Here is a 26,777-nt window from a genome sequence, read left to right on the forward strand (position 1 = left end):
TTCTACATACTGACCTCCAGTTGAACCAGCACCATTTGTTGAAAATGATATCTTTCTTCCATTGGATGGTTTTGGGTCCTTTGTCAAAGATCAAGTGAACATAGGTGTGTGGGTTCATTTCTGGGTCTTCAATTCTGTTCCACTGATCTATACCTGTCTCTGTACCAATACCATACATTTTTTATGACTATTTCTCTGTAATACTGCTGGAAGTCAGGGATGGTGATTCCCCCAGAAGTTCCTTTATTGTTGAGTATAGTTTTCACTATCCTGGGTTCTTTGTTCTTCCAAATGAATTTGCAAATTGCTACTTCTATCTCTATAAAGAATTGAGTAGGAATTTTTGATGGGGATTGCATTGAATCTGTAGATTGCTTTTTGGCAAAATGGCCATTTTTACAATATTAACCCTGCCAATCCATGAGCCTGGGAGATCTTTCCATCTTCTGAGATCTTCTTTAATTTCTTTCTTCAGAGACTTGAAGTTCTTGTCATACAGATCTTTCACTTGCTTAGTTAAAGTCACACCAAGATATTTTATATTATTTGGGACTATAGTCAAGGGTGTCATTTCCCTCATTTCTTTCTTAGCTTGTTTATCCTTTGAATAGAGGAAGGCTACTGATTTGTTTGAGTTAATTTTATACCCCGACCCTTTGCTGAAGTTGTTTATCAGGTTAAGTAGTTCTCTGGTGGACCTTTTGGGGTCACTTAAGTACACTATCATATCATCTGCAAATAGTGATATTTTTATTTCTTCCCTTTCAATTTGTATCCCATTGACCTCTTTTCGCTGTCTGATTGCTCTGACTAGGACTTCGAGTACTATATTGAATAAGTAGAGAGAGAGTGGGCAGCCTTGTCTAGTCCCTGATTTTAGTGGGATTGCTTCAAGTTTCTCTCAATTTAGTTTAATGTTAGCTACTGGTTTGCTGTATATTGCTTTCACTATGCTTAGATATGGGCCTTGAATTCCTGATCTTTCCAGGACTTTTATCATGAAGGGGTGTTGAATTTTGTCGAATTCTTTTTCAGCATCTATTGAAATGATCATGTGGTTCTTATCTTTGAGTTTGTTTATATAGTGGATTACATTGATGAATTTTCGTATATTAAACCATCCCTGCATCCCTGGGATGAAGCCTACTTGATCATGATGGATGATCATTTTGATGTGTTCTTGGATTCCGTTTGCAAGAGTTTTATTGAGTATTTTTGCATCAATATTCATAAGGGAAATTGGTCTGAAGTTCTCTTTCTTTGTTGGGTTTTTGTGTGGTTTAGGTATAAGTGTAATTGTGGCTTCATAGAAGGAATTTGGTAGTGCTCCATCTGTTTCTATTTTGTGGAATAGTTTGGACGGTATTGGTATGAGGTCTTCTATGAAGGTCTGATAGACTTCTGCACTGAACCCATCTGGACCTGGGCTCTTTTTGGTTGGGAGACTTGTAATAACTGCTTCTATTTCTTTAGGAGTTATGGGGTTATTTAGATGGTTTCTTTGTTCCTGATTTAACTTTGATACTTGGTATCTGTCTAGAAAATTGTCCATTTCCTCCAGATTTTCCAGTTTTCTGGAATATAGGCTTTTGTAGTAGGATCTGATGATTTTTTAAAATTTCTTCAGATTCTGTTGTTATGTCTCCCTTTTCATTTCTGATTTTGTTAATTTGGATACACTCTCTGTGACTTCTGCTTAGTCTGGTTAAGGGTTTATCTATCTTGTTGATTTTCACAAAGAAACAGCTCCTGGTTTTGTTGATTCTTTGTATAGTCCTTTTCATTTCTACTTAGTTGATTTCAGCCCTGTCAGTGCTGTCAAGCTGCTGACATATGCTCTCTCCTGTTTCTTTTTGCAGGCACTTTTATTACTGCTTTCATTGTATCCTATAAGTTTGGGAATGTTGTATCTTCATTTTCATTAAATTCTAAGAAGTCTTTAATTTCTTTCTTTATTTCTTCCGTGACCAAGTTGTCATTAAGTAGAGCATTGTTAGACTTTCACGTATACGTGGGCTTTCTGTCATTATTGTTGTTATTGAAGACCAGTCTTAGCACGTGGTGATCTGATAAGATACATGGGATTATTTCTATCTTCCTGTATCTGTTGGGGCCTGTTTTGTGACCGATTATATGGTCAATTTTGGAGAAGGTTCCATGAGGTGCTGAGAAGAAGGTATACCCTTTTGATTTAGGATGGAATGTTCTATAAATGTCTGTTAAATCCATTTGGTTCATAACTTCTGTTAGTTTCTCTATGTGTTTAATTTCTGTTTCCATGATCTGTCCATTGATGAGAGTGGGGTGTTGAAATCTCCTACTATTATCATGTGAGGTTCAATGTGCTTTGAGCTTTAGTAAGGTTTCTTTTATGAATGTAGGTGCCTTTGCATTTGGAGCATAGATATTTAGGATTGAGATTTCATCTTGGTGAATTTTTCCTTTGATGAATATGAAGTGTCCTTCCTTATCTTTTTTAATGACTTTTGGTTGAAAGTCAATTTTATTTGATATTAGAATGGCAACTCCAGCTTGTTTCTTTGGGCCATTTGCTTGGAAAGTTGTTTTCCAGCCATTTACTCTGAGGTAGTGTCTGTCTTTGTCTCTAAGGTGTGTTTCCTGCATGCAGCAAAATGCTGGGTCCTCTTTATGTATCCAGTCTGTTAGTCTATGTCTTTTTATTGGGGAATTGAGTTCATTGATGTTGAGAGATATTAAGGAATAGTGATTGTTGCTTCCTGTTATTTTCGTTGTTAGAGGTGGAATTATGTTTGTTTGTCTCTCTTTTGGTTTCATTGCAAGGAAATTATATTCTTCCTTTCTGTATTATGTAGTTTGTCTCCTTGTATTAGAGTTTTCCATCTATTATCCTTTGTAGGGCTGGATTTGTAGAAAGATATTTTGTAAATTTGGTTTTGTCATGGAATATCTTGGTTTCTCCATCTATGTTATTTGAGAGTTTTGCTGGATACAGTACCTTGGGCTAGCATTTGTGTTCTCGTAGAGTCTGTATGACATCTGTCCACAACCTTCTGGCTTTCATAGTTTCTGGTGAGAAGTCTGGTGCAATTTTTATAGGTCTGCCTTTATATGTCACTTGACCTTTTTCCCTTACTGCTTTTAATATTCTTTCTTTGTTTTGTGCTTTAACTATTTGGTGTTTTAACTATTATGTGATGGGAGGAATTTCTCTTCTGGTCCAATCTATTTGGAGTTCTGTAGGCTTCTTGTGTGTTTGTGGGCATCTCTTTCTTTAGGTTAGGGAAGTTTTCTTCTATAATTTTGTTTAATATATTTACTGGCCTTTTAAGTTGGGAGTCTTCACTTTCTTCTATACCTATTATCCTTATGTTTGATCTTCTCATTGTGTCCTGGATTTCCTGTATGTTTTGGGCTAGGAGCTTTTTGTTTTTTACATTATCTTTGACAGTTGTGTCGATGTTTTCTATAGTATCTTCTGCCCCTGATATTCTGTCTTCTATCTCTTATATCCTGTTGGTGATGCTCCTTGTCTCTTCCTTAGGTTTTCTATATCCAGGGTTGTCTCCCTTTGTGCTTTCTTTATTGTTTCTATTTCCATTTTCAGCTCCTTCACCTGTTTGGTTGTGTTTTCCTGTAATTCTTTCAGGGATTTCTGTGTTTCCTCTCTAAGGGCTTCTACTTGTTTACCTGTGTTTTCCTGCATTTCTTTAAGGGAGTTCTTCATGTCTGTCTTAAAGTCCTCCATCATTATCAAAAAATGTGATTTTAAATCTAAATCTTGCTTTTCTGGTGTGTTTGGATATCCAGTATTTCCTTTGGTGGGAGAACTGGGCTCTGATGATTTCAAGTAGTCTTGGTTTCTGTTGCTTAGGTTCCTGCGCTTGCCTCTAGCCATTGGGTTGTCTCTGGTGTTTGCTTGTCCTGCTGTTTCTGAGAGTGACTTGACCCTGCTGTAGGCCTCTGTGTCAGCTCCTGTAGAACTGTTTTCCTGTTTTCTTTCAGCCTTTCCAGAGCACAGGTGCTCTGATTTCAGGTGTGTCAGCGCTCCTGAAGACTGTCTCTCAGCTCTAGGCGCAGGCAGGAATTGAAGGGTCCTGCCCCTGATTGCTCCTTGGTCCTTGCACCCAGCAGGTACAGTTGGCACTATGCGATTCCCTCTTGGGTCTGGACTGTGGGCAGAGGGTAGTCTCTCTGACTTCTCAGGAGTGTCCACACTTATGAGGGTCCAGCTCTCTCCCCCACGGGATTTGGGTGCAGGAAGCTGTTTGGCCAGTTCAGTTCCGTCCTGGGCGCAGACCAGAACCGCAGCTGTCTGTTCCTATACCCCTGTGTCCAGAGGCACTGTGCAGAATCCCCTTGGACCAGGGATGTGGGTAGAGGTATGCAGAAGTGGCAGTCTGCCTGTGGTCTCAGGATGTCTGCACTCCTGGGTGGTCAGATCTCCCCGACTGGTATTTCTAGAGGGACTGAATGGAATCTGCAGATTGTGTTTAGTCATAGAGACATTTTCACAATTTTAATTCTGCCTATCCATGAGCATGTGAGTGTCCTTTTCAATATTTTTCTTCAGAGTCTTCAAGTTTTCATTGTAGAATCCTTTCAGCCTCCCCCCACCTTTAAATATCTTTAATATTTTTCTACAGTCCAGTTGTTATCCCCCTCCCCGTCTACCCTCTGCCGGTTCCTCATCCCATTCCTCCTCTCCTGTCTCTAAGAGGATGTTCCCACCCCACCCAAACTCACCCTGCCTGGCCTCCACTCCCTGGAGCCTCAAGTCGCTCTAGGTTAGGTACAGTCTTCTCTCACTGAGGCCAGACCCGGCAGCCCTCTGCTGTATATGTGTCCGGGGCCTCATATCAGCTGGTGTGTGCTGCCTGGTTGGTGGCTCAGTATCTGAGAGCTCTCAGGGATCCAGGTTAGTTGAGATGCTGGTCTTCCTATGGCGTCACCCTTCTCCTCAGCTTCCTCCATCCTTTCCCTAATTCAGCCACAGGGGTCCCTGACTTCAGTCTATTGGTTGGGTGTCTCAGTCAGCTGCTTGTTGGGCTTCTGAGAGGACAGCCATGCTAGGCTCCTGTCTGTAAGCACACCATAGCATCAGTAATAGTGTCAGGCCTTGGAGCCTCCCCTTGAGATGGATCTCAAGTTAAGCCAGTCACTGAGCCTCCTTTCTCTCAGTCTCTTCTCCAATTTTGTCCCTATAGTTCTTTTAGATAGGAACAATTCTGGGTCAGAGTTGACTGTGGGATGGCAACCCCATCCCTCCACTTGATGCTCTGTATTTCTACTGGAGGTGGACTCTATAAGTTTCATCTTCTCACTGTTGGGCATTTCATCTAAGGTCCCTCTCTTTGAGTCCTGAGAGTCTCTCACCTCCCAGGTCTCTGATTGGAGAAACTCTAACCATACAAGTGAAAAATCTGTATGACGAGAACTTCAAGTCTCTCCAAGAAAGAAATAAAAAAATCTCAGAAAATGGAGAGCTCTCCCATGCTCATGGAATGGTAGGATTAACATGGTAAAAATGACCATCCTACCAAAAGCAATCCACATATTCAGTGCAATCCCCATCAAAATTCCAACACAATTCTCCAAAGACACAGAAAGAGCAATTCTCAATTTCATATGGAAAAACAAAAAAATCCAGGATTACGGAAACAATTCTTAACAAGAAAAGAACTTCTGTGGAATCACTATCCCTGACCTCAGGCTCTACTACAGAGCAATAGTGATAACAACTGCAGGTATTGTTACAGAGACAGACAGGTTCATCAATGGAACAGAATTGAAGACCCAGTCTAAACACATGTGGACACTTGATCTTTGACAAGAAGCCAAAATATACAATGAAAAAAAGAAAGCATCTTCAATAAATGCTGCTGGTCTAACTGGCAGTTGGTATGTAGAAAACTGAAAATAGATACATATTTGTCACCTTCCACAAAGCTCAAGTCCAAGTGGATCAAGGACCTGAACATAAAGCCAGATACACTGAATCTAATGGAAGAGAAAGTGGGAAAGAGCCTTGAACTCATTGTCACAGGGGGACATTTCCTAAACAGAACTCACACTCTAAGATCAAGAATTGATAGATGAGACCTCATGAAACTGGAAAGCTTCTGTAAGGCAAAAGACATAGTCAGTCGGACAAATCTGCAACCTACAGATTGGGAAAAACCTTTCAGCTCCTTACTTAACTAAGTTTATCCCTGGGTAGTTAATATTTGGAAACTGTTGTGATTTTCCTCAGTGAGTTTGTTATTGGTATAGAGAAAAGCTACGGGTCTGTGTGTGCCGATTTCTGCTCTGCTGCTTTCTTGACAGTGTTTTTTGGATCTAAAAGCTGCTGAGGTTTAAGTAGAGGCCCTTGTCATTTACAAACATGGAGGATATGACTCCTCCATTTCTTATTTGTCTATTTTTATCTTGTATTATTGGTCTAGATAAGACTTTGAATACTGTGTTAAGTATGAGAGGAAAGAATGGGCAGCCTTGTTTCAACCTATATTTTAGAAAAAAATGCTTTCAATTTTTCACTATTTAGTATAATGTTGGATATAGATTTGCTGTGTATAGCCTTATATATGTTGAGGCATGTTCCTTCTAGTTTCTTCAGGGCTTTTATTATGAAGGGATTTGAACTTGTTCCAGGCCTTTTTTAGATATCAGTTTCAATTTCTTTCCTTAAGTCTATTTGAGTGCTGAATTACACTTACTGATTTATGTTTGTGGAACAAACCTTCATCCCTGGAATGAAAACAATGTGTGGTATATGATCTTCTTAGTACCCTTCCTTCCTTCCTTCCTTCCTTCCTCCCTCCCTCCCTTCCTTCCTTCCTCCTCCCTCCTCCCTTCCTCCCCCTCCCTTCTTCCTTCCTCCTCCCTTCCTCCTCCCTTCCTCCCTTCCTTCTTCCTCCTCCTTCCTTCCCCTCCTTCCTTCCTTCCTCCTCCCCTTCCTCCTCCTTCCTTCCTTCTTTCCTCCTTCCGTTCCTCCTTCCTCCCCTCCTCCTTTCCTTCCCTCCTTCCTTCCTTCCTTCCTCCTTCCTTCCTTCCTCCCTTCCTTCCTTCCTCCCTTCCTTCCTTCCTCCCTCCCTTCCTTCCTTCCTCCCCCCCTTCCTTCCTTCCTTCCTTCCTTCCTTCCTTCCTTCCTTCCTTCCTTCCTCCCTTCCTTTCTCCCTCCCTCCCTCCCCTCCCCTCACTTCCCTCCCTTCCTCCTTCCCTTCCTCCTTCCTCCTTCCTTCCTTCCTCCTTCCTCCTTCCTCCCTTCCTCCCTCCTTCCTTCCTTCCTCCCTTCCTTCCTTCCTTCCTTCCTTCCTTCCTTCCTCCTTCCTCCCTCCTTCCTCCCCCCTTCCCTCCCTCCCTCCTCCCTTCTTCCTTCCTTCCTTCCTTCCTCCCCTCCTTCCTTCCTTCCCTTCCCTTTCCTCCCTTCCTCCCTCCCTTCCTTTCTTCCTTCCCTCCTTCCTCCTTCCTTCCTTCCTCCTTCCTCCCTTCCTTCCTTCCTCCTTCCTCCTCCTCCTCCCTCCTTCCTTCCTTCTTTCCCTTCCTTTCCTTCCTTCCCTCCTCCTTCCTTCCTTCCTCCCTTCCTTCCTCCTCCTTCCTTCCTTCCTCCTCCCTTCCTCCTTCCTTCCTTCCTTCCTTCCTTCCTCCTTCCTTCTCCTCCTCCCCTCCTCCCTCCCTCCCTCCCTCCCCTCCTCCCTCCCTCTTTTTTTCCTTCCTTCCTTCCTTCCTTCCTTCCTTCCTTCCTTCCTTCCTTCCCTCCTTCTTTCTTTGAAACAGGCTCTTGCAGCGTAGCCCTGGCTGGCCTAGAACTCACAGAGCTGCCTACCTCTATTTCCTAAGTGCTGAGTTTAAAAATGTGCATCATCATATTCAAATTTAATGTGTTTTTTAAAAATCCTTTGGCAAGTTCTAGTCATACACACACACATACAAAATTAATTTTAGGCATTTTTTTACCCAGTTCCTTATCTTCTCTCTTTCTCTCTCCTGATGAAACCTTTCTTCCCAAAAAATTCCCTTCCTACCTTCATGTCTTGTGGTGTGTGACTGTATTAGAGTTTTCATTGCTGTGATGAAACACTGTGATTAAAAACAACTTGGGGAGGAAAGATTTTATTTGGCTTGTGCTTGCACATCACTGTTTATCACTGAAGAAAGTCAGGACAGGAACTTAAACAGGGCAGGAACCTGGAAGCAGGAGCTGATGCAGACAGAGGCCATGGAGGGGTGCTGTTTATTGGCTTGCTCTTCATGGCTTGCTCAGGCTGCTTTCTTATATAGCTTAGGACAATCAGTGCAGAGGTGGCACCTTCTATAGACTGCGCTCTAATCAATCACTAATTAAGAAAATGCTTATTTACAGCCCAGTCTTATGGAGGCATTTTCTCAAATGAGCTTCTCTCCTCTTGAATAACTATAGCTCAGATTAAGTTGACATAAACTAGCTAGCTTGACTCACTGGGTTTAATTAGTGTTATTGCATGAGCATGAGTGGAATATTTTCACTAGAGCACAAGCAACCTATCAGTGGGTAAACCACCAAGGAAAGTGACACACCCTTCCAGCACCTATTATTTCAGTAGTTGCTCAGGGCAGGGTGGTCCTTCAAGTCCTCCCTTCCGTGATGAAATGTTGATGAGCCACTCATGTCCAGTCAGTGTATTGGTAGTCATGGCTACAGTGATTGATGAGTGCAGTAGCCATGCCATGTCTAGAAGGCATCTTTTGTATTTTTCTTATCCTCTGGGTCTTATATTCTTTTCTGCCTCCTATTCTGTGATGTTCTTTCAGTCTTAGAGGGGTGATACAGATGTTCCTTTTAGGGCCAATACTCTGCACTTTAAGCAGTTATGAGTATCCGCATTAACTCCCACCCACTACAAGCAGCTTCTTTGACAAAGCTTGAGAGTATGACTAGTTTACTGATGTGAACATGGAAATTTGAAAGGCAATTTGAAAACATGTCCATTCAGCTTGTAGTCATAGTAATAGGAGGAGAAGGATGAAGAAGTGGCTCTCTCCTAGGTCCTATGACCTTGCCAACCTTGCTCTCCCCCAGGGTTTTACAAGTTCCCTCCTGTGAAGTATGTCTCAAATTCAATGAGAAAGAAGTTGGTTACCCTCATCATAATCATGCTGCTCTTATACCAGTGGACACATCTTGCCAGACAGGTCACTATGTTTGCTCACATAGATCACAGGGCGTCTACATGTACTGGCAGTTTATGCATTGATGATTTTGGTTACTCTATAAAGCATTACTGTCAGCTACCTTTCTCATACCTATGACCAATTATCTGAATAAACAAGTATAGAAATAATGTATTTTAGCTCATATTTAGCTCATTAGCAGAGGTTTTAGCCTGTACTCCTTGGCACACTTGCTTCTGAGCCATGGCGGGAGAACATTTTGACAGGGAGCATATATGGAGCAGGGCAGTTCACTTCTACTATGGACATGAGGTTCACAAGGGCCTGGGACAGGAGAGAACTTAAAGCCATGACCACAGTGACTTCCTGGCTGTCTTTAACCTCACTATGTAGACAAGGCTGGCCTCAAACTCATAGAGACCTACCTGTCTCTGCCTCCCAAATACTGGGATTAAAAGTGTGCCCTACCATATCTTCCCCTTGCCCTTCCAAGTTAACCCCCCTTTCCCATTTCCCCCTTCAAGTCACCTGTCTCCTGCTATCACTCTTTCAAGAGCCCCTCACCCACATGGTCCTATTTTTCTTTCCTGGTCTCTGCAGTTACTCATATTATGAGCATACCTGAAGTCTGAGAGTTAGGAACCACAGATGTCTTTCTGGGTTATATCACTCAATATAATTTTTTCTAGGCCCATACATTTACCTGAAAATTTAACAACTCATCTTTTTTAATAGCTAAATAGTATTCTATAGTGTATATGTGCCACTCTTTCATTATCTGTTTGTCAAGGATGTTCTCCGTCTTAGCTTTTGTAACAAGGGTGGTGATAGCCATGGCTGAGCAAGTGTCTGTGAGACAGTTTGCCAAGTCATTGGGCAGATGGCAGATTGAGTTCTAGCTTTTTGAGAATTGTCCTCGGTGATTTACAGAGTGGCTGGACTAGTTTCCCATCTCACCAACAGTGAAGGAGCATTGACCTCTGCATTCTTGCCAGCACTTATCCGGATCCTGACCAAAGGGAAATCTCAGAGTGGTTTAATTTGCATTTCCTTATTGCTAGGGGGGCAGAGCCCTTTCTGAGTTTCTTAGCTACTTTGTTTCTTCTTTTGCGAATACTGTCCACATCCATGGCCTGTGGACCATGGGCCTTTTGTTTCTTGAGTCTTTTATTTTAATTCTCTGTAGATTATGGATACTAGGCCTCTATCATGTGTATAGCTGGCAAAGATCCTTTCTCAGTCTGCGGGTTTTCTCTTCATTTGGCTTCCTGTGTTGTACAGGAACATTTTAGTTTTATGAGATTCCATTTGTCAATTGTTGACCTTAGTTCATGAAAAGTTCGAGTCCTACATAGAAAGTTTGTCCCTACACCTATATCTTGTGCTGTGTTGCCTATGCTTTCCTCTCCAAGTTTCAGCATTTTGGGTTTCACATCGGGGTCTTTGAGCCATTTGCAGTTGATTTCTGTGCAAATAGTAATGACAGATCTAATTTCATGTGGACATTTAGTTTTGCCAGCACCATTTGTTGAAGTTGCCAGTTTTCCTCCAGTGAGTAGTTTTTGAATCCCATGGCTATAAAATTTCAAAGTGTTTAGATATTCTAGATACACTATTTTATGTTTTAGAAATTTTACATAGTCTTTAATTTTAATCTTAGAAAAAGCCTTTTTGAGAATTTCAGAAGCTAACCAAGTAATCACATTGGTCAGATCACTCACTTAAAACTTCTAATCATTAATTTTCTTAGAGACACTTTTCTGTTTTCTTTCTGCTGTGTGATTTTGTCCAGAACAGTTAAGTTATTGGTTTGTGATAAGGTAGGATTCCTTTTGTGTGTGAAGCAAAATGAAGCAGATCAAACTTAGTGGATAGATAAACTGGGTACTGCAGTTCTGTATGCTGTCTCCGCTGCTGTGGCAATCATGAGGAGTTCTGATATTATCTATGCCAGCATTCATGACCTCCGCTGTTTGTCTGAGTAAATGTCAGACTCTCCAGGAGACTGTGATATTAAGCAGACTCTGCTGTGCTGGAAAGGGAGGGGTGGGGAGAAAACAGCATGGTATTTATGACTGCAGGAACTATAAGTTGTAATTTCATGAGATCAAAGCATGTGCTGTTTATCTGTTACACTAACGGCTTTGAATAAAATGGTTAGAAAACAGACAATGTACTAAAAGTTCAGGGTATTTTAAAGCTTATAAAGCCTATAAAATTAAAAGCATAGCTTTTCAGTGGAGAAGTATTTCATGGAGGTCTTTGATTTCAATTTATTATGCTCTTAAGATTAATTAATATATACGAGTAAGAAAAGACATGAAATAATTTATTTTCACTTTTCCCAGCCATCTATTAGTTTTCTATACTGGAGTTTCTTCTAACTTAGGGATTATTTCACAACAATTATTTTAACAAGAATTGATACATGTTAGGTTATTTCCTAAAAGACTAATTCTAGCAGCTTCACATTTCACAGTACTGTTAAGTACAGGAAGACGACTGAGGAGATAGTATGACTGGTAACGCAGGGACCCACAGGTTACAGGACCCGAGGGTGCTGGAAGGACAGAACTGAGTCCCGCAAGGTGTTTTCTGATCCACACATGTGCTGTGGTTTATGCACCCACACCCACACACAAGTAGATAGATAAACGTAATTTAAAAAAGAAAAATACTGAAGCAAATAGAAGTTTGTTGAATTTTGTAAAGAAGAAAAAACCTTTTAGACCACCAATTCTCATTTATTCAGAGAGTTATAAGTTATGTAAATGGCTTTACCTCGCATACCTCTTTTTTTTTCTTTTTTTTTTTTTTTTGGAGCTGGGGACCGAACCCAGGGCCTTGCGCTTGCTAGGCAAGCGCTCTACTACTGAGCTAAATCCCCAACCCAACTGCATACCTCTTATTAACAGGCCAATGAAGCTCAGGAACGAACTTTGAACACATCACTAATATAAAACAAGTCATTGAATAACTTAATTGCTAATTTGTTTGAATCTTATTTACTTAATTCAATTATATAGTGGTGTAGGAAAGGCTAATATTAAAAAACTAATAACTAAAATTTCAAAAACTATTTTCAGTTTTCCTTGAAAGTTATCTTTACATAAGAAAGCAACTGTAATTATATGATATAATTATATAAGAAAAGATATACATTATATCTAAGTCAGTTTCATTGGTGCCTTTGAAAAGTAAAATCAGGGCTGGAGAGATAGCTCCCAAGTGTGTAAGGGCATCTGACACCCTTACACAGACATACATGCAGTCAAATCACCAATGAACATAAAATAAAAATAAAATAATTTTAAAAAATAGAATCAGTTGGGATGGAGAGAGTGCTTGCTGGTTCTCCTAGAGGACCCAGGCTTGGTTCTTAGCACCTTTGTTGGATGTCTGGCAACTGCCTGTAACTCAAGCTCTAGGGGTAACTGCCCTCTTTGCATCCCCTATGCATCTACACTCCCATACATATACACATAATTGAAAAAGGAAGAAAGATATTTTCTTTAGCCATCTGAATATAAGAGATATTACTAGATTAAATAATGTATAATATGACTATCAGTCAAGTATTCTGGAAATGTGAGTTGAGATGAAAACTTTAGGATCCTTTAGCAGATATTTTACCTTTGCATTACTTTTATACATCTTAAGATCTTACATTATGAAGTTAAATTTATCTTCCCCTTTGTCACCCTCCATAGTCCTTTTAACTAGCACCTCATTCTTTATATTTATTAATGCTGGAAATGGTATAAACAATAACTTGTTTAATAAGTTCAGTTAAAGAACATTTAGCCTATGGCAGACTAGAATAATGATTCATTCATTATATCATTTGCTGACCAGAATATACTTAATTTAGACTTAAAATGAGAAATTATCCTATTTTAATTCACAATGTGGGGATTCTTGATTATAACAGTCAAGATTATTTTCCAGTTAAAAATTAAAGTGTTCTTTTAAAGTTGACACAGTGCTGATAACTCATATCTGCCAAGCTTTGCTCCTCCAGTTTGCTAATGAAACCTCACTGTTCTGCTCACACTTAACATTGGAAGTCTCCGGGATGTGGATCTGAAGTGCTGTGTTGTTTCTTAAATGGCGGAAAGCTGGCTAATTCAGTCATAAATGCTCAGCACTATGCTCATGTCTGCTACTTTCACCAGCCTTGTAAATTGACTGTATCTATTGTACCGTTAACAATAGTCTGTTTTGCTGACTTTGAGTGCCTTCATCAAGTGTGTTTATTGCCATTTATTTTATGCTGAATACATCAAAATTGATCAAATTTATTTTAAACAATGGCAAATCAGAGCTTCTTCATACTTATTCTTTACTGAGTATATTCACTAGACCTTTTAATTCTTATTAAATTTCTGAAGATAGCTGTTTGGATATAAGTTGTGAAACAAGATACTTTTTTGCAAGGAACTTATAGAGCAGGGCTCTCTCTTTATGTGCGCCACCATGTTTAGCTCAGTAGAACTAGTACTACATGCTCGTATCTCATACCTCTACTTCTTTCATCCCATCTGTTTACTTCATTGAAGAAAAGAAGAAATGATGGTCTACTAGAAAAGGAGTAGTTGGGAAATACGGAGTAAGCAGTTGGAATGGAAGGAATAGGGGTATGAGACAGGAGCATGCAATAGTTCTACTGAGCCAGCATAAAACTAAGCTTTTCTGTTAGTCTTCTGAAAGAGACCTGGGATTTGGTGCACACTGATGTTGCTTTCTCTTCCCATCTTGTTCTCTTTTGTAGTAGTATAATAGTACATGCTATCCCTGTTTCCATATCTGTAATAAGTATACACAGTCACCTAGAAAATTTAACATGCTGTATCGCTGAATGGAAGCACTGCAGTTTACACATGAAGTTAAGCTGCAATCAGACTAACATAGTTCTGCATCATAGCTTCAGGTGAGCTGTACAGGCCTACACAATGGCTGAGCAGCCTCGTTTGTTTCTGAGTGCTTTCCCAATAGGAAAGTTTGAAATTCTGTCAAACTTCTCAGTTGTTTGACCTTCCTTCAAGTTTTCTACGATGGCTAACTCTATGCAAATTATCTAGTACAGATCATTTCTAAATCTCATAAAACCACAGGATCATCTAACCTAGGTTTCAGATAAATAAAGATTTATTTATTTTATTTTATGTATGTGAGTACACTGTCGCTGCCTTCAGACACACCAGAAGAGGGCATCAGATCCCGTTAAAGATGGTTGTGAGCCACTATGTGGTTGCTGGGAATTGAACTCAGAACCTCTGGAAGAGCAGTTGGTGCTTTTAACTGCTGAGCCATCTCTCCAGCCCCTCATCCTTTTTTTTTTTTTTTTTTTTAAAGCCATGGAATTTTTTATGATAAGTATGGAAACAAGTGAGTCTAGAGCTGGTAGACATGATGGGAGACTTGGAAAAACTCTTGAGCCATTCCTGTTAGCTCCAGTTTTTAACAGAAGCTCGGCACAACACTGCTAAGGCTTCAGAACACAATTTGAAAGCTGTTAATTGGATCTAACAACTTTTTGTGGGAAAAGGGACTAAGACCTGAAAAAGGGATAGATAATTCAGTATCAAACAATTTGTAAAAAGCATTCTCCACTTTCCCTCACTGTATTGTGCATGACTTTCATAGTCAGGACAAACTGTAACCTTTACAGTGTTTAACAATCTCTGGTCATGGATTTGGTCATGTCAGCAGTCATTGTACTACACATGATCAGTCTAAATCCATCACTGTCACTCTTTCCTTGCTCTACTGTGAGGTTCAAGTGCGAGCATGTGGTCCAGTTTTGGTAAGCAAGAGGCAGTTGGAGCAAACTTTTATAAGGAGTACCAAGAGCTAGTGATGGTGCTTTCCTACAATCCCAGCATTTGGGAGGCAGGAAGACTGTGAACTTAAAACCAGCCTGTGCTATATATATAGTGAGATGGTCTTAGGAAACGACAGACAATATCCCTGGTTGAGATAGTTATTAAATACTATTGAAATTGGCCTCTTGTTACAAGTTCAGAGAAGAATAACACCCCAGATGGACATGACTAGTTATTGGTAATATACAATGAGCGCCCAAATCAATAAATGCTAGAACCTGCTTTACTGTTCCCTTTGTGTGACACAGTGTCCTTGTTGTTTGGTGGCTTAAGATGTGAAGTGTAAACATGAAGGAAGCAATGAGCAAGTGTAGAAGGCTACTCAGTCAATTTCATGGCGCCGTGTACAGTGACCTAGTTCGAGGTCTTTTCAAACTCTACAGAAGATTATTCTGCCTCACTGACGATGCCTCCCTCCAGTCTTTCAAAACTGGACAGTCCCTGTTCTTCCTCTTTTCCCAGCTTTCCTCTCAGTGGATTTGTGTCCTTGCGTTAGTGGCAGCTCTATGGATAATTCCATGCCTCTGTTTTCACCTCACTTGCCCCAGGCTCAGGCTTTCAATGCACCCTTCAGTCCCCTCGATTTCTTTTCTGTCCTCTCTTCCTTCATCTTCTTCCTCTTCCTCCCTTTCTCCCTCCTTCCCTTCCTCCCTCAGCTTCCTTGGGATTTTGTTTTATTTCCCAGGCTAGCTTTGGATCCCCAGGCTTAAGCTGTCATCTTACCTCAGCCTCCAAAGGACTGAACTGCCACACCTCTTCTTCTGCTATTTGTTTTAAACTGCTTGCAAGTTTATTATAACATCTAATCTAGCTGGTCACATACTAGAGTTTGCACTCTCCCATTTTCTCCATACCTGAAACAGAGAAGGAATTCACTTGTCCGAAAATGGTGACTTGGATGGATTCTATCTGGTAGAGAAAACCTAGGGGCTCTAATGGTTACACAAAAGCTTAGGACATGCAAGTGGGGTTTCTAGTGAAATTCTTGTAAGACTGTAAGGCTTATAGCTGGGGAAGGAGAAAAGCCTTAAACAAACATTATTAATCATGTAGAAATTCTTGATTTCAACTGACGAGAGGCTTCAGTCAGAATCCTGGATGAGGGCCTTCTTTCTGTTCCCATAGTCCCGATATACCCCTGCGTTTCTGACCTGCCTCACAGTCATCATCTCATGCTCTGGTTGATACAGGATAGCCAGCTAGCTAGTGTTCTTTTCTCTAGAGTTCCTCCACTCTTTTAAACAAACTCTTTAATCTACAAGCTTAAGATAGAAGCTGTTGGCACTTGATACATAGTAAGTACTCGATAGATGGAAAGAATGTTCAATGTAGTAGTTCTCCTCCTTCTTTCCTGTACCTCTCCTGTACTTAAGATGTCTTAATTTTTTTTACACAATTGTATTAAATGGAGTTGGAGGAGAAACAGAAGACACAGCAGAAGTGGTAATGGAAAAGTGTAATGGGGAGGATGTTTACATAATTGGTGACAGAGTTAAGAAAACAATGGGTGGTGAAGCATCCTACAGATGTAGAGGGGAAAATGCCAACTACAGTCACAACTGAAGGGACAGGGACTGAAGCAGAGGTGTAAGCTTTAATTTTTCAAAGCCTACTTTTTAATAATGGTTCTTAAACACTTTAACCTCCCTTCTAGCCCACCACCCACCAGAGGTAATGGAAAAGAAAGGTTATTAGGGTTCAAGAGAAGTGGGCCCGTTTAGAAAAGGTTCTTTGGAGTAAATCCCATCTGTATTGTTAGGAAATCAGAAGTTCAGTTCACAGGATTCACCAGCGGCAGCTCAGTCCACTCACAAATACACAGTCCACTTCACAGATACACCAGCAATCCAGTCCAGCAGTGTCAGGAGAGCAGCAGTGGTGGCATGACCTAGCTTGGAACAGCCAGGCCTCGGCTGAATCAGCATGAGTCAGCAGAAGGATTAGTATCACTAAGGACACCAGGAGAAGTTCTCACTGTGCCTCTTTCAAGGAAGTGAAGATCAGAGAAGACTTGAGACCAAGAAGCTTTGCAGAGCTTACTATGCAAGCAAGCCCCTCTTACAGTCAGTTCAGTCCTATTTACATTCCCTTCCGAACATCACATGTCCTCCACAGGTCTTGCCTCAGTCTGTCTTAGTAAAACTCCATGTGAGTCTATATCAGCTGATATCACTCTGCCAATCGGCCCGAGTCCATGAAGCCATCAGCACACCACTAAAAGTTTTTTTGGTGCATTTTTCTCTCTTGGGTCATGATAAATGGGGCTCAACTATGCAGTGTATGCATGTCATTAGTGAAATCCTTCATTATGCGTCCTTTCAGGTGCTTGCTTTAGTAAAAACATTCTTTTACCTGTGCTTCACCAAAAAGGTTCCTTCACGAGTTTGCCTTAGTGAAATATCCTTTCACCTGTGTCCACTTCAATGCAACATTTCTTCACATGCTTTTCATTTTGCTTTTGCAAAATGTCCTTTCACTTGTGTCCACCTCAAGAAAATACTCCTTCACGTTTGCCCCAGCAAAACACCATCCGATGTAATTGACTTTCCAAAGAAACCAGAAGTTTCCATTTCACAGTGAGATTCGGAGAGAGCTGTAGCTACAGCACAGAAGGTTGAGCTGTGAGTTCCTGAAGATGGAGGGCTGTCACTAGATTGTGATCTATAGGGAGGTCGCTACTACACAGGTGTCTCCCACAGATCTAACCCTACTGGGGTCCAAAGAACACTGGATTTCCTGTTCTCACAGAGGTCAGTGATATAGGACAGAGAGCAGTGTGGGAAGAGCATGGAAGTAAGAACGGTCAAATGAAGGGTATGCACCCATTTCACACATTTCCCTAATTCAGGTCTTGCTTTTGTCATTCAACTTTTGTTTTGTTATTTAATTTATTTATTTTATGTGTGTGTATACAGGTGTTTTCCCTGCAGGTGCATGTGCATGCCTGGTACCGGAAGAGGTCAGAATAGGCTCTTAGACACCACCCCCCTCTGGAACCAGAGTTAGGGATATTTGTAAGATGCCAGAAGGGCATTAGATTGCACCTGGGTCCTTTGCATGAGCAGCGAGTGCTCTTCACAACTGAGCTCTCTCCAGCTGTTTACCTTCTTTAAAACACGCTGAGAGTTCTTGTTAGCCAGACAGTAAACTGCCTACTGCTAGATCCACACGGTTAACAGTCCTTTATGCAATGTGCTTACCCAAAAATGGTATTTGAACCTAAGACTAATTCTCCTGGATTTTGAATGGGGATTTACACAGAACTATATGAAGCTGTGTAGAGTGGCGGCATCCAGTTTTGGTGGAATCCCTGTTTCTTTTGAGCTTCCTAGATACCACATTCTTGGCCTCCTCCCCAACTGGCAGCACTTGCCAACATTTGTTGTTGGTGTCATCTCATGGACACAATTATTTTTTAGCTTCTGTCTTTTAAAAACTTCTTTCCATAAAGGACCTTGATAGATCAGTAAAATTATGTTGAGTACTCCACCATGAGGTCTTTTCTGCCAAGAGCTCAGTCCATAGGTTAGAAGGGTCACTTTGCAGTGAGCTGCCATTGACTATACAGACTCACACTGCTCCATCCGCTGAGAGTAAGTGATGGTTGAGGGCTCAGCCTTGTGCAGGATATTTATACTCTATCCTTTAAGGCCAAGGAAACATTGTGGATGAGGAAGTGAAAGAAGTAGGAGCTAGAAGATAAGGGGGAAGGGTTGCAAAATGGGATCTGCTGGGCATGACCTAGCCATTGCAGTCATGATCTTAGCAGCTGTAGTTGTCTGTACTGGGTCTGTGAAAGACCAATCCTGCTCTGCAGTCTTGGATCAGGAAGGGACTTGTATCATACTCCATCCTGCCTTAAGTATTGGCTGCTGGTGGAGTCTGGGAAAGAGACAGTCATTATCTTTATTTGTGTACCACAAGTGAGGCCGCTAGGCTCCAGTGCAAAGTGCCAAGCCCATGAATACATAGACTGATAAGTTAGAGTCATATGTCAAAAGACAAGACACATGTGAGCGTGAAGAAGAGACTTTTGAGAAGGAGGAGGGCGATAGTTGTAAGAGATGGTGTGTGTGAGATATCACAATACTGTTCCAAATAAATGTATGGAATCTGCAAAGAAGAACTTTAATAATGGATATGTGTGTGTGTGTGTGTGTATGTGTGTGTGTGTGTGTGTGTATCCTACTGCTAAACAAATTATAAAGATTTGGAAATGATCATGAAAATGCCTTGCTTTATTGAAATATGTATACTGAATTTGCGTTTTGTTTCTTATGTTAAGGAACTAAAGAAAGCAGCTTCAGAGCTAATTAAGTCCAAGGTCACATGTCAGCATAAGATGGAGGGAGAGAGTATAGATCTAATAATTAAAGAACAAAAATATGAAGAGCTTCAAGAAAGACTCAACGTGGTATTTGATTAAATTTATTCACTTATAAAATTAAAACCTTATTAAATGTATGAAAACCTCAGGATAATTGCATAAAATATTTTTTGTTTGCAAGTTAATACAATAAAAATAATATATCAATATTTTTTAAATTATTAGATTTCTTTGTCATTAGCAAATACCTAGTACAAAATTTGGTCATAACAATTTTAATCCCACTCAAATGTAGCTTCAGGTAATTTTATGGCACAGTAGTGTCTCTGAATAACTTTTAAGAGAAGAAGTTTTATAGTTTTAACATTTATGTTCTGTACTAGCATACATTGGACTCTTTAATTCACTGGAGCCAATGTCTCAACATAAACATAGCTACTGAATTGAATATAGAATTTACTGAATTTTACATTATAACTTTAAAATATATTTCAATTTTAAGGAATTGGAATTAAATAGAAAAATTAATGAAGAGATTACCCACATTCAAGAAGAAAAGCAGGTAAGCCAGTCATCACATACTTTGGAAATCAGTTACTATTTTAAAAAACAGTAGTAGGAAGTAGATGTGGACTGATATTTGCCTCTGTGTGGAGTAGGCATTCAGTTAACATATACTGAGTGGAAATGTTTATGTATTCCTAGCCAGTTGAATTAAACTTCTGTTTTGTTATTTAAAAAGATTTTATTTCTTTATTTGAGACAAAGTTTCACTATGTAGCCCAGGTTTCCTTGGAATTAGCTATTAGATCATTCTTGACCTTGAAGTCACAGGGTCCCAACTGCCTCTGCCTCCTGGGTTTAGTGTGTGCCTTTACATTTATGTGTGTGCGTTTATGTCTTAGTATGTGCATTTGTATGTGTGCGCTCACATGTACACTCACATATCTCTATACAAAGAGGCCAGAACCCTTCAGTCCCTCAGAGTTACAGATGCTTGCAACATGTCTGGCCTGTTAAGTAGATGCTGGGGTGCAAGTCTGGTCCTCATGATTGTGTAGTGAGCACTCTTGATTGCTGGGCCATTTTTTCTTGTCATGGTCTCCGCATAGAATGGCTTGCAATTGACTATGAAACCCATGATGGCCTCAAATTCATTGGCAATCCTCCTGTCTCAGCCTCTCATGTGCTGAGATTATAGGCATCATCAGCCACATATTTCCTACCTCAGTTTCTTTTTTCTTTTTTCTTTTTTCATATTTAAAGAATAGTTTGGGGAAAATACGGTTATTTTTAAAATAGATTTATCTTATGTATATGAATGTTTTGTCTGCATATATATCATATGCACTATGTTTGTGCCTGGTGCCTATGGAAGCCAAAAGGCGGCGTTGGAGCTGCTGGACTGAAGTTACAGATGGTTGTGAGCTGTCATGTGAGTGAGTGCTGAGAGCCAAACCTTGGTCCTCTGCAATAGCAACAATGCTCTAAACTTCCGGGCTGCCTCCTGGCCCCTCTGCCCCTGTTCTGTATTTTTTTCTTGCTTTACCTCCATTTGATTGGTGACAGCCTGGTTTACAGAGTCATTTTATAATATTGTAGTTCATGCAACATTTTACTAGTATATATTCCTCACCTGTGGGTGAGTAAGGCAACAAGTTTATTTCAGTTCTGAATATTTTACCTTGTTCAGTAATGTCTTAGAATCTGTGACCCATTTCAAAAATTTAATTTACAAATTAAGGGACTTTTAGAAATAATACTTGATAGAAATTTGTGTAACACTAATCATTTTAGATAGTAAATTATAGAAGTGCTATTAGTTTAATATATAGTATGAAAATTAAGACATAAGTAGCTTAAAACCAGAAATGCATTTGAGGAACGAACTTTGAAACAGGATCTATTTTGTGTTTTGAAGGACATCATCATTTCTTTTCAACATATGCAGCAATTGCTTCAGCAAGAGACTCAAGCTAATGGTGAAGTCAGGGCAGAATTGAAGGTGCTGAGAGAAAAGAATCAGGTAATTTATAGTTAATATTTATTTTATGTAAATTTTTATCTAATATGCTTTTCTCTGTTTAGTTGCATTTAAGTATTTTGTTCTATCATTTAATTTTAAAAGTTAAGATGCTCGATTTTTTATTAATATAGTACAAAGTTTGTTAAGTAACACATTAAAAAAGAAAACATTATCATCTATCACCACCATCATTTTATAAAGCAGAACATTAAAAATATATGTATTTTAGGGGTTGGGGATTTAGCTCAGTGGTAGAGCGCTTGCCTAGGAAGCGCAAGGCCCTGGATTCAATCCCCAGCTCCGAAAAAAAAAAAAAAAAAGAACCAAAAAAAATATATATGTATTTTAAAGATGTAATCTCAGGATAAAGGACAGATTATTATAAGGAAAGTCATGTAATGACATTTGGCTGTCGACTAGTAAGAAGTTTGTCATGGATCAGTGCTTAGCTGCAGACTGATGTCTAAGAACCACTGATATATAGCATAACAAAATATTAGTGCTGAGCTGTTGCTGAGGATAATACTGCTTAGATATGGCAAGTGTTTTCTTGAGGAGCATCCTGATTCTACCTGCACTAAAGGGATCATTGCTCTTGATAACGGCTGGGGGTTTTTAGGGCGCTGCACTTATGCTGTCATCCGTCTTACACTTTTAGAAGTGAATTTAGAAAGAACATAAATACCTAAATTCTAGTTGTAAATTTAGTTATGTCCCTATAGTCATATAGTAATCTTTATACTTTGCTCTGTTGTTATCATATTATTACTGTAGTAACTAGGACAATTTACTGGTTTTTGAAGATTAAACAATTTAGCAAATGATTTGTTTGACCTCTGACAATATCCATTTTTTACAGTGTTTTCAGTTTTGTTGGAAATAATAACACATTTTCATGTGTGTTTATATTATGTACAAATTTATATTCTTGATAAAGTGTAAACTCCATGAAGACAGTAACAGTGTAACTGAAGGAATATGATAAGTCCAGGAGATTGTGTCAAGCATGCAGTAGGACTTTGTTAAGAGTTATTAAATGAATGAATTGTGCAGCATGAATAAACTTGGGCTCTTCCCAAGTTAGAGACTACCTGGTTATGACTTCCAGTTAATGATGATTAATTTAACTGACATTCATTTCTGCCACCGTTTGAAACTGTTGTAAAATGGCAATAAATCCACAAGATCATGGGAATGGTGAAAAAAACATAAAAGGCTAAGCTTTAAAAGTGAACAAGATGGACAATGAACAGAAACAGGAAATAGAAAACTAATCAAAGTTGTGGAAATGAGGCCTGCGATGTAATTGGGTGGTAGTGGCCTTGCAAAGCATTGTAAGTTTTATGTCAGATTGATGCATGCTGGAGCCATATTGGATGAGAACTTGCCTCCACTAGATTGGCCTGTGGGCAAGCCTGTGGTGCGTTTTCTTAATCAATTGATGTGGAAGAGCCCAGCTCACTGTGGACAGGACCACCCCCTCAACTGTGTGTTCTGGATGCTAGAGAAAGCTGGCTGAGCAAGCCATGGGGAGCAAGCAAGCAGCACTTCTTCATTGGCTCTGCATCCGTTCCTGCCTCCTCCAGGTTCCTGCCTGTTTGAGCTCCTGCTCTGACTTCATGGATGATGAGTTGTGATAAGGAACTTTAAAATAAACCATTTCCTCCCCAAGTTGGTTTTGGTGATGGTGTTTTCTCACAGAAATCAAAAGCCTAAGATAGTGAGACGCTGGGTTGTATCTCCACACCACTGAGCAAACAACACTGTACCCAGAAGTGGTCAGGAACTGTAGTACCCTGTGTCAGGAACTGTGGTATCCTGTGTCAGGAACTGTGGTACCCTGTGTCAGGAACTGTGGTATCCTGTGTCAGGAACTGTGGTACCCTGTGTCAGGAACTGTGGTATCCTGTGTCAGGAACTGTGGTATCCTGTGTCAGGAACTGTGGTATCCTGTGTCAGGAACTGTGGTACCCTGTGTCAGGAACTGTGGTATCCTGTGTCAGGAACTGTGGTACCCTGTGTCAGGAACTGTGGTATCCTGTGTCAGGAACTGTGGTACCCTGTGTCAGGAACTGTGGTACCCTGTGTCAGGAACTGTGGTATCCTGTGTCAGGAACTGTGGTATCCTGTGTCAGGAACTGTGGTATCCTGTGTCAGGAACTGTGGTATCCTGTGTCAGGAGCTGTGGTATCCTGTGTCAGGAACTGTGGTATCCTGTGTCAGGAACTGTGGTACCCTGTGTCAGGAACTGTGGTACCCTGTGTCAGGAACTGTGGTATCCTGTGTCAGGAACTGTGGTACCCTGTGTCAGGAACTGTGGTATCCTGTGTCAGGAACTGTGGTACCCTGTGTCAGGAACTGTGGTACCCTGTGTCAGGAACTGTGGTACCCTGTGTCAGGAACTGTGGTACCCTGTGTCAGGAACTGTGGTACCCTGTGTCAGGAACTGTGGTACCCTGTGTCAGGAACTGTGGTACCCTGTGTCAGGAACTGTGGTACCCTGTGTCAGGAACTGTGGTATCCTGTGTCAGGAACTGTGGTATCCTGTGTCAGGAACTGTGGTACCTGTGTCAGGAACTGTGGTATCCTGTGTCAGGAACTGTAGTATCCTGTGTCTTTTGTAGTGGAATATGCAGTTGAAAGATCCAGATGACAACATCTGTGTAAGGATCTATTGCAACCCCAGATTCCTCTTTCCACCCCATAGGATTTGGTTCTCTCCTCTTTGAGGTATATGGTTGGAATTTGAGAGAAAGATGAGGCTGAAACTGCCTGGTTATTTTATATATATAACTATGGATTAAGGATATTATGTGAAAGTGTTCGCATTGTCCTGAAATAGAGCAATCAAAAAGGATATTCATTTAGATATTTCAAACTGCGTAACTTCTGCTAAGACGCAGAAGAATGTTCTTATCATAAGTTACGAAATGCTTCTTTCAGATGTGTTGCCTGAGTTTCTCAGATACATTTACACATTGATATTCTAGATGTGTCTATGGCCACACCACCCTGAACATACCTGATCGCGACTGATATTCTAGATAGAATTGAGAACTCTTTGGAGGAATGTTCCTAAGACTTTTAAATGAGATGAATTTATATTAATATTATAATTTAGTAATAGTATGGGAAGTAAACAAGAGATAGTTCGCCTTTTAAAAATGCAAATTACAGAACAGTTAAGTATGGTGATAAAGTTTTCAGATGTTTGTGAAAGACGTTTTGTGTGCTTTTCTGCAGTGAGTAATCTAATTACAGAAACACGTAAGGTGCTAACTCTGGGAAGGAGAACTCAGAGGTCGCTTCCACCTTTCCCTTTATATTGTTTTGTGTGACTGGGAATTTTTACCAAGTGTACCTGACTTTACAAATGAATTAAATAATAAACAAATGAATTAGATTAAACTTCTAGATGTATTAGATATATGGATACCTCTTTTCAGTTAGAAATACAAGTAGATAGAAAAGAAACCTAATAAAATCAATTATAGTAATTCACAGTTCCAAATCCTAGTCGTAGAAAATACTTGGCATTATTCATTATTCTTAAAAAAGTGTTTTTGAAAGAATGGGATAGAGTGATTCTACAACATTAATTCAATGAAGTAACTAAATGATGTGTTAAATAAGTTAGACTGAAAAGTATTAATTTGAAATCAGAATTTTTTAAAGGTTTTCTAGCCAGTTAACTTATAGATAAACAGAGGGAACGGCCTGGATAGTTAAAATCTTTAGAAGGGTAGGCTGCAGTGGTGCAGCCCATGCCTCTCAGGGCTGTACTTCACATTGCTTTCTTAGTGCATTAAAACTTATGCAGTGAGACTGAGTAATGGCAATGTTTTTATGCCCTTTTATAGCCATTTCTTCATCATAGCCTCCCCCTATTTCTTGTTAGCTAAACTCTAAGCACCTTTCTGTTAATTTATGAAAACGATTGTTGAGGTAGCACATTATCACTGATCTGTATGGCACTTTCAGCATGCTCCACGTAAAGGTCTGAGCAACATAAAAAACATCAAATTCATTAATGTGGTATTGATTATTTTTTGGATAATTAATTTTATTGCAGACCCTTGAAAGAGATAATGAGCTGCAAAGGGAGAAGGTAAAAGAAAATGAAGGAAAGTTCCTTAATCTTGAGAAGGAGCATGAGAGAGCACTAGGAACTTGGAAGAAACAAGTAGGTTTATTAAATTTTAAAGTATTTAAGTATTTTAAATATGTACAGACATTTAAAATAGCTATTGAATGCTACGAAAATACTACAAAATTGATAAGTCAGACACATTTTCTTCTTGCAATCATATTTCCCCCAAAGTGAGTGTATTTTTAAAAGCTAAATTTAATAAAATTCCCTCTCATGCATGAAGACTATATATGTATGTGTTTTATATATACATATAAAGCAAATGTGATGCTATAAGACAACTATTATGTGACAAAGAAATCAATTTGCATTTTAATAAAACGATTCGGCGTGTCTTAGTGAGTTAGAATTCTATGTAGGCCATGGTAGGTGAGCAGAGCTAAGGAGAGTTTTGAGCCGTGTCAGGGCCATGTTAGACCATGTGTGCAGGCGTTCATTTCTGCTGTACCAACTATGAGATTATATACTATAAACAGCTACTTCCTTTAAGTCACATTTACTTCTTTTACATTAATGCTAATTTTAATAAAATGTGTAAAACAATTGTGGAAAATGATGTAAATTCAAGTTGCAAAGCAAAATTTCACGTCAAAGAGTGATGGATCACTACAGTGCCTTTTCTTAGTATCAATTTTCATTATTGGCTTTTCAGTGTCTTAGAAAGGAATTAAAACAGCTGTGTCTCAAGCTATGACATGTAGAAAACTTGGCTTTAATCACTCTTTAAGAAAAGAATTAACACACTAGAAAGTCTCTATGGGTTTATGAAACTATATTTTAAAAATATATTCTAATTTAGATTACTACTGTACTAATTATATAATTTCCTTTATTGTACTAATATATATTTGAATAAAAGTTTTAAACATTTTCTGTAGATTTTATTTGATTTCTGATGTAGAAAACTCAATTTATTTGTAGCTATTAAGTTTTCCTAATTCATATTTTTAAGAGGTCAACCTGGTCATTGATGGTTTTGATATACATTATTCAAATCTAAAGAAAAATATTCCATATTTATATACTAAACATTGGTTAGTAATATCCACCAGGAAAATAGATCATCAAGCAGCAAGTACAGTGACCTCAGTTGCTCTGCCCCACCTGCCACTGCCTCCCTTCTCACACAATCTTTAGGAGGCTGTGGAAGCGGTGCTCTGAGGGTTAAAGCTGGGCGTAGAAAACAGCTGCAAACCAAATAGAACAAGCATGGTGCAGAAGGAGCAGCTAAGGGAGGCAAACTAATGTCCATTTGCT

At 39.6% G+C, this 26,777-nt stretch overlaps 1 protein-coding gene across 1 annotated transcript in view; it reads left to right on the forward strand.

Moving 5' to 3' along the window:
* Ccdc73 (coiled-coil domain containing 73) overlaps positions 1 to 26,777 on the forward strand; it is a 94,614-nt gene that overhangs the window by 50,438 nt on the left and 17,399 nt on the right. The window contains exons 9-12 of the mRNA XM_032903842.1: positions 19,303 to 19,431; positions 19,847 to 19,906; positions 21,266 to 21,370; positions 25,443 to 25,553. Coding sequence (XP_032759733.1) covers positions 19,303 to 19,431; positions 19,847 to 19,906; positions 21,266 to 21,370; positions 25,443 to 25,553 — 405 coding nt within the window. The remainder of the gene's footprint in view (positions 1 to 19,302; positions 19,432 to 19,846; positions 19,907 to 21,265; positions 21,371 to 25,442; positions 25,554 to 26,777) is intronic.

The sequence above is a fragment of the Rattus rattus genome, chromosome 5, assembly GCF_011064425.1.
Source record: "Rattus rattus isolate New Zealand chromosome 5, Rrattus_CSIRO_v1, whole genome shotgun sequence".
Taxonomy (NCBI): domain Eukaryota; kingdom Metazoa; phylum Chordata; class Mammalia; order Rodentia; family Muridae; genus Rattus; species Rattus rattus.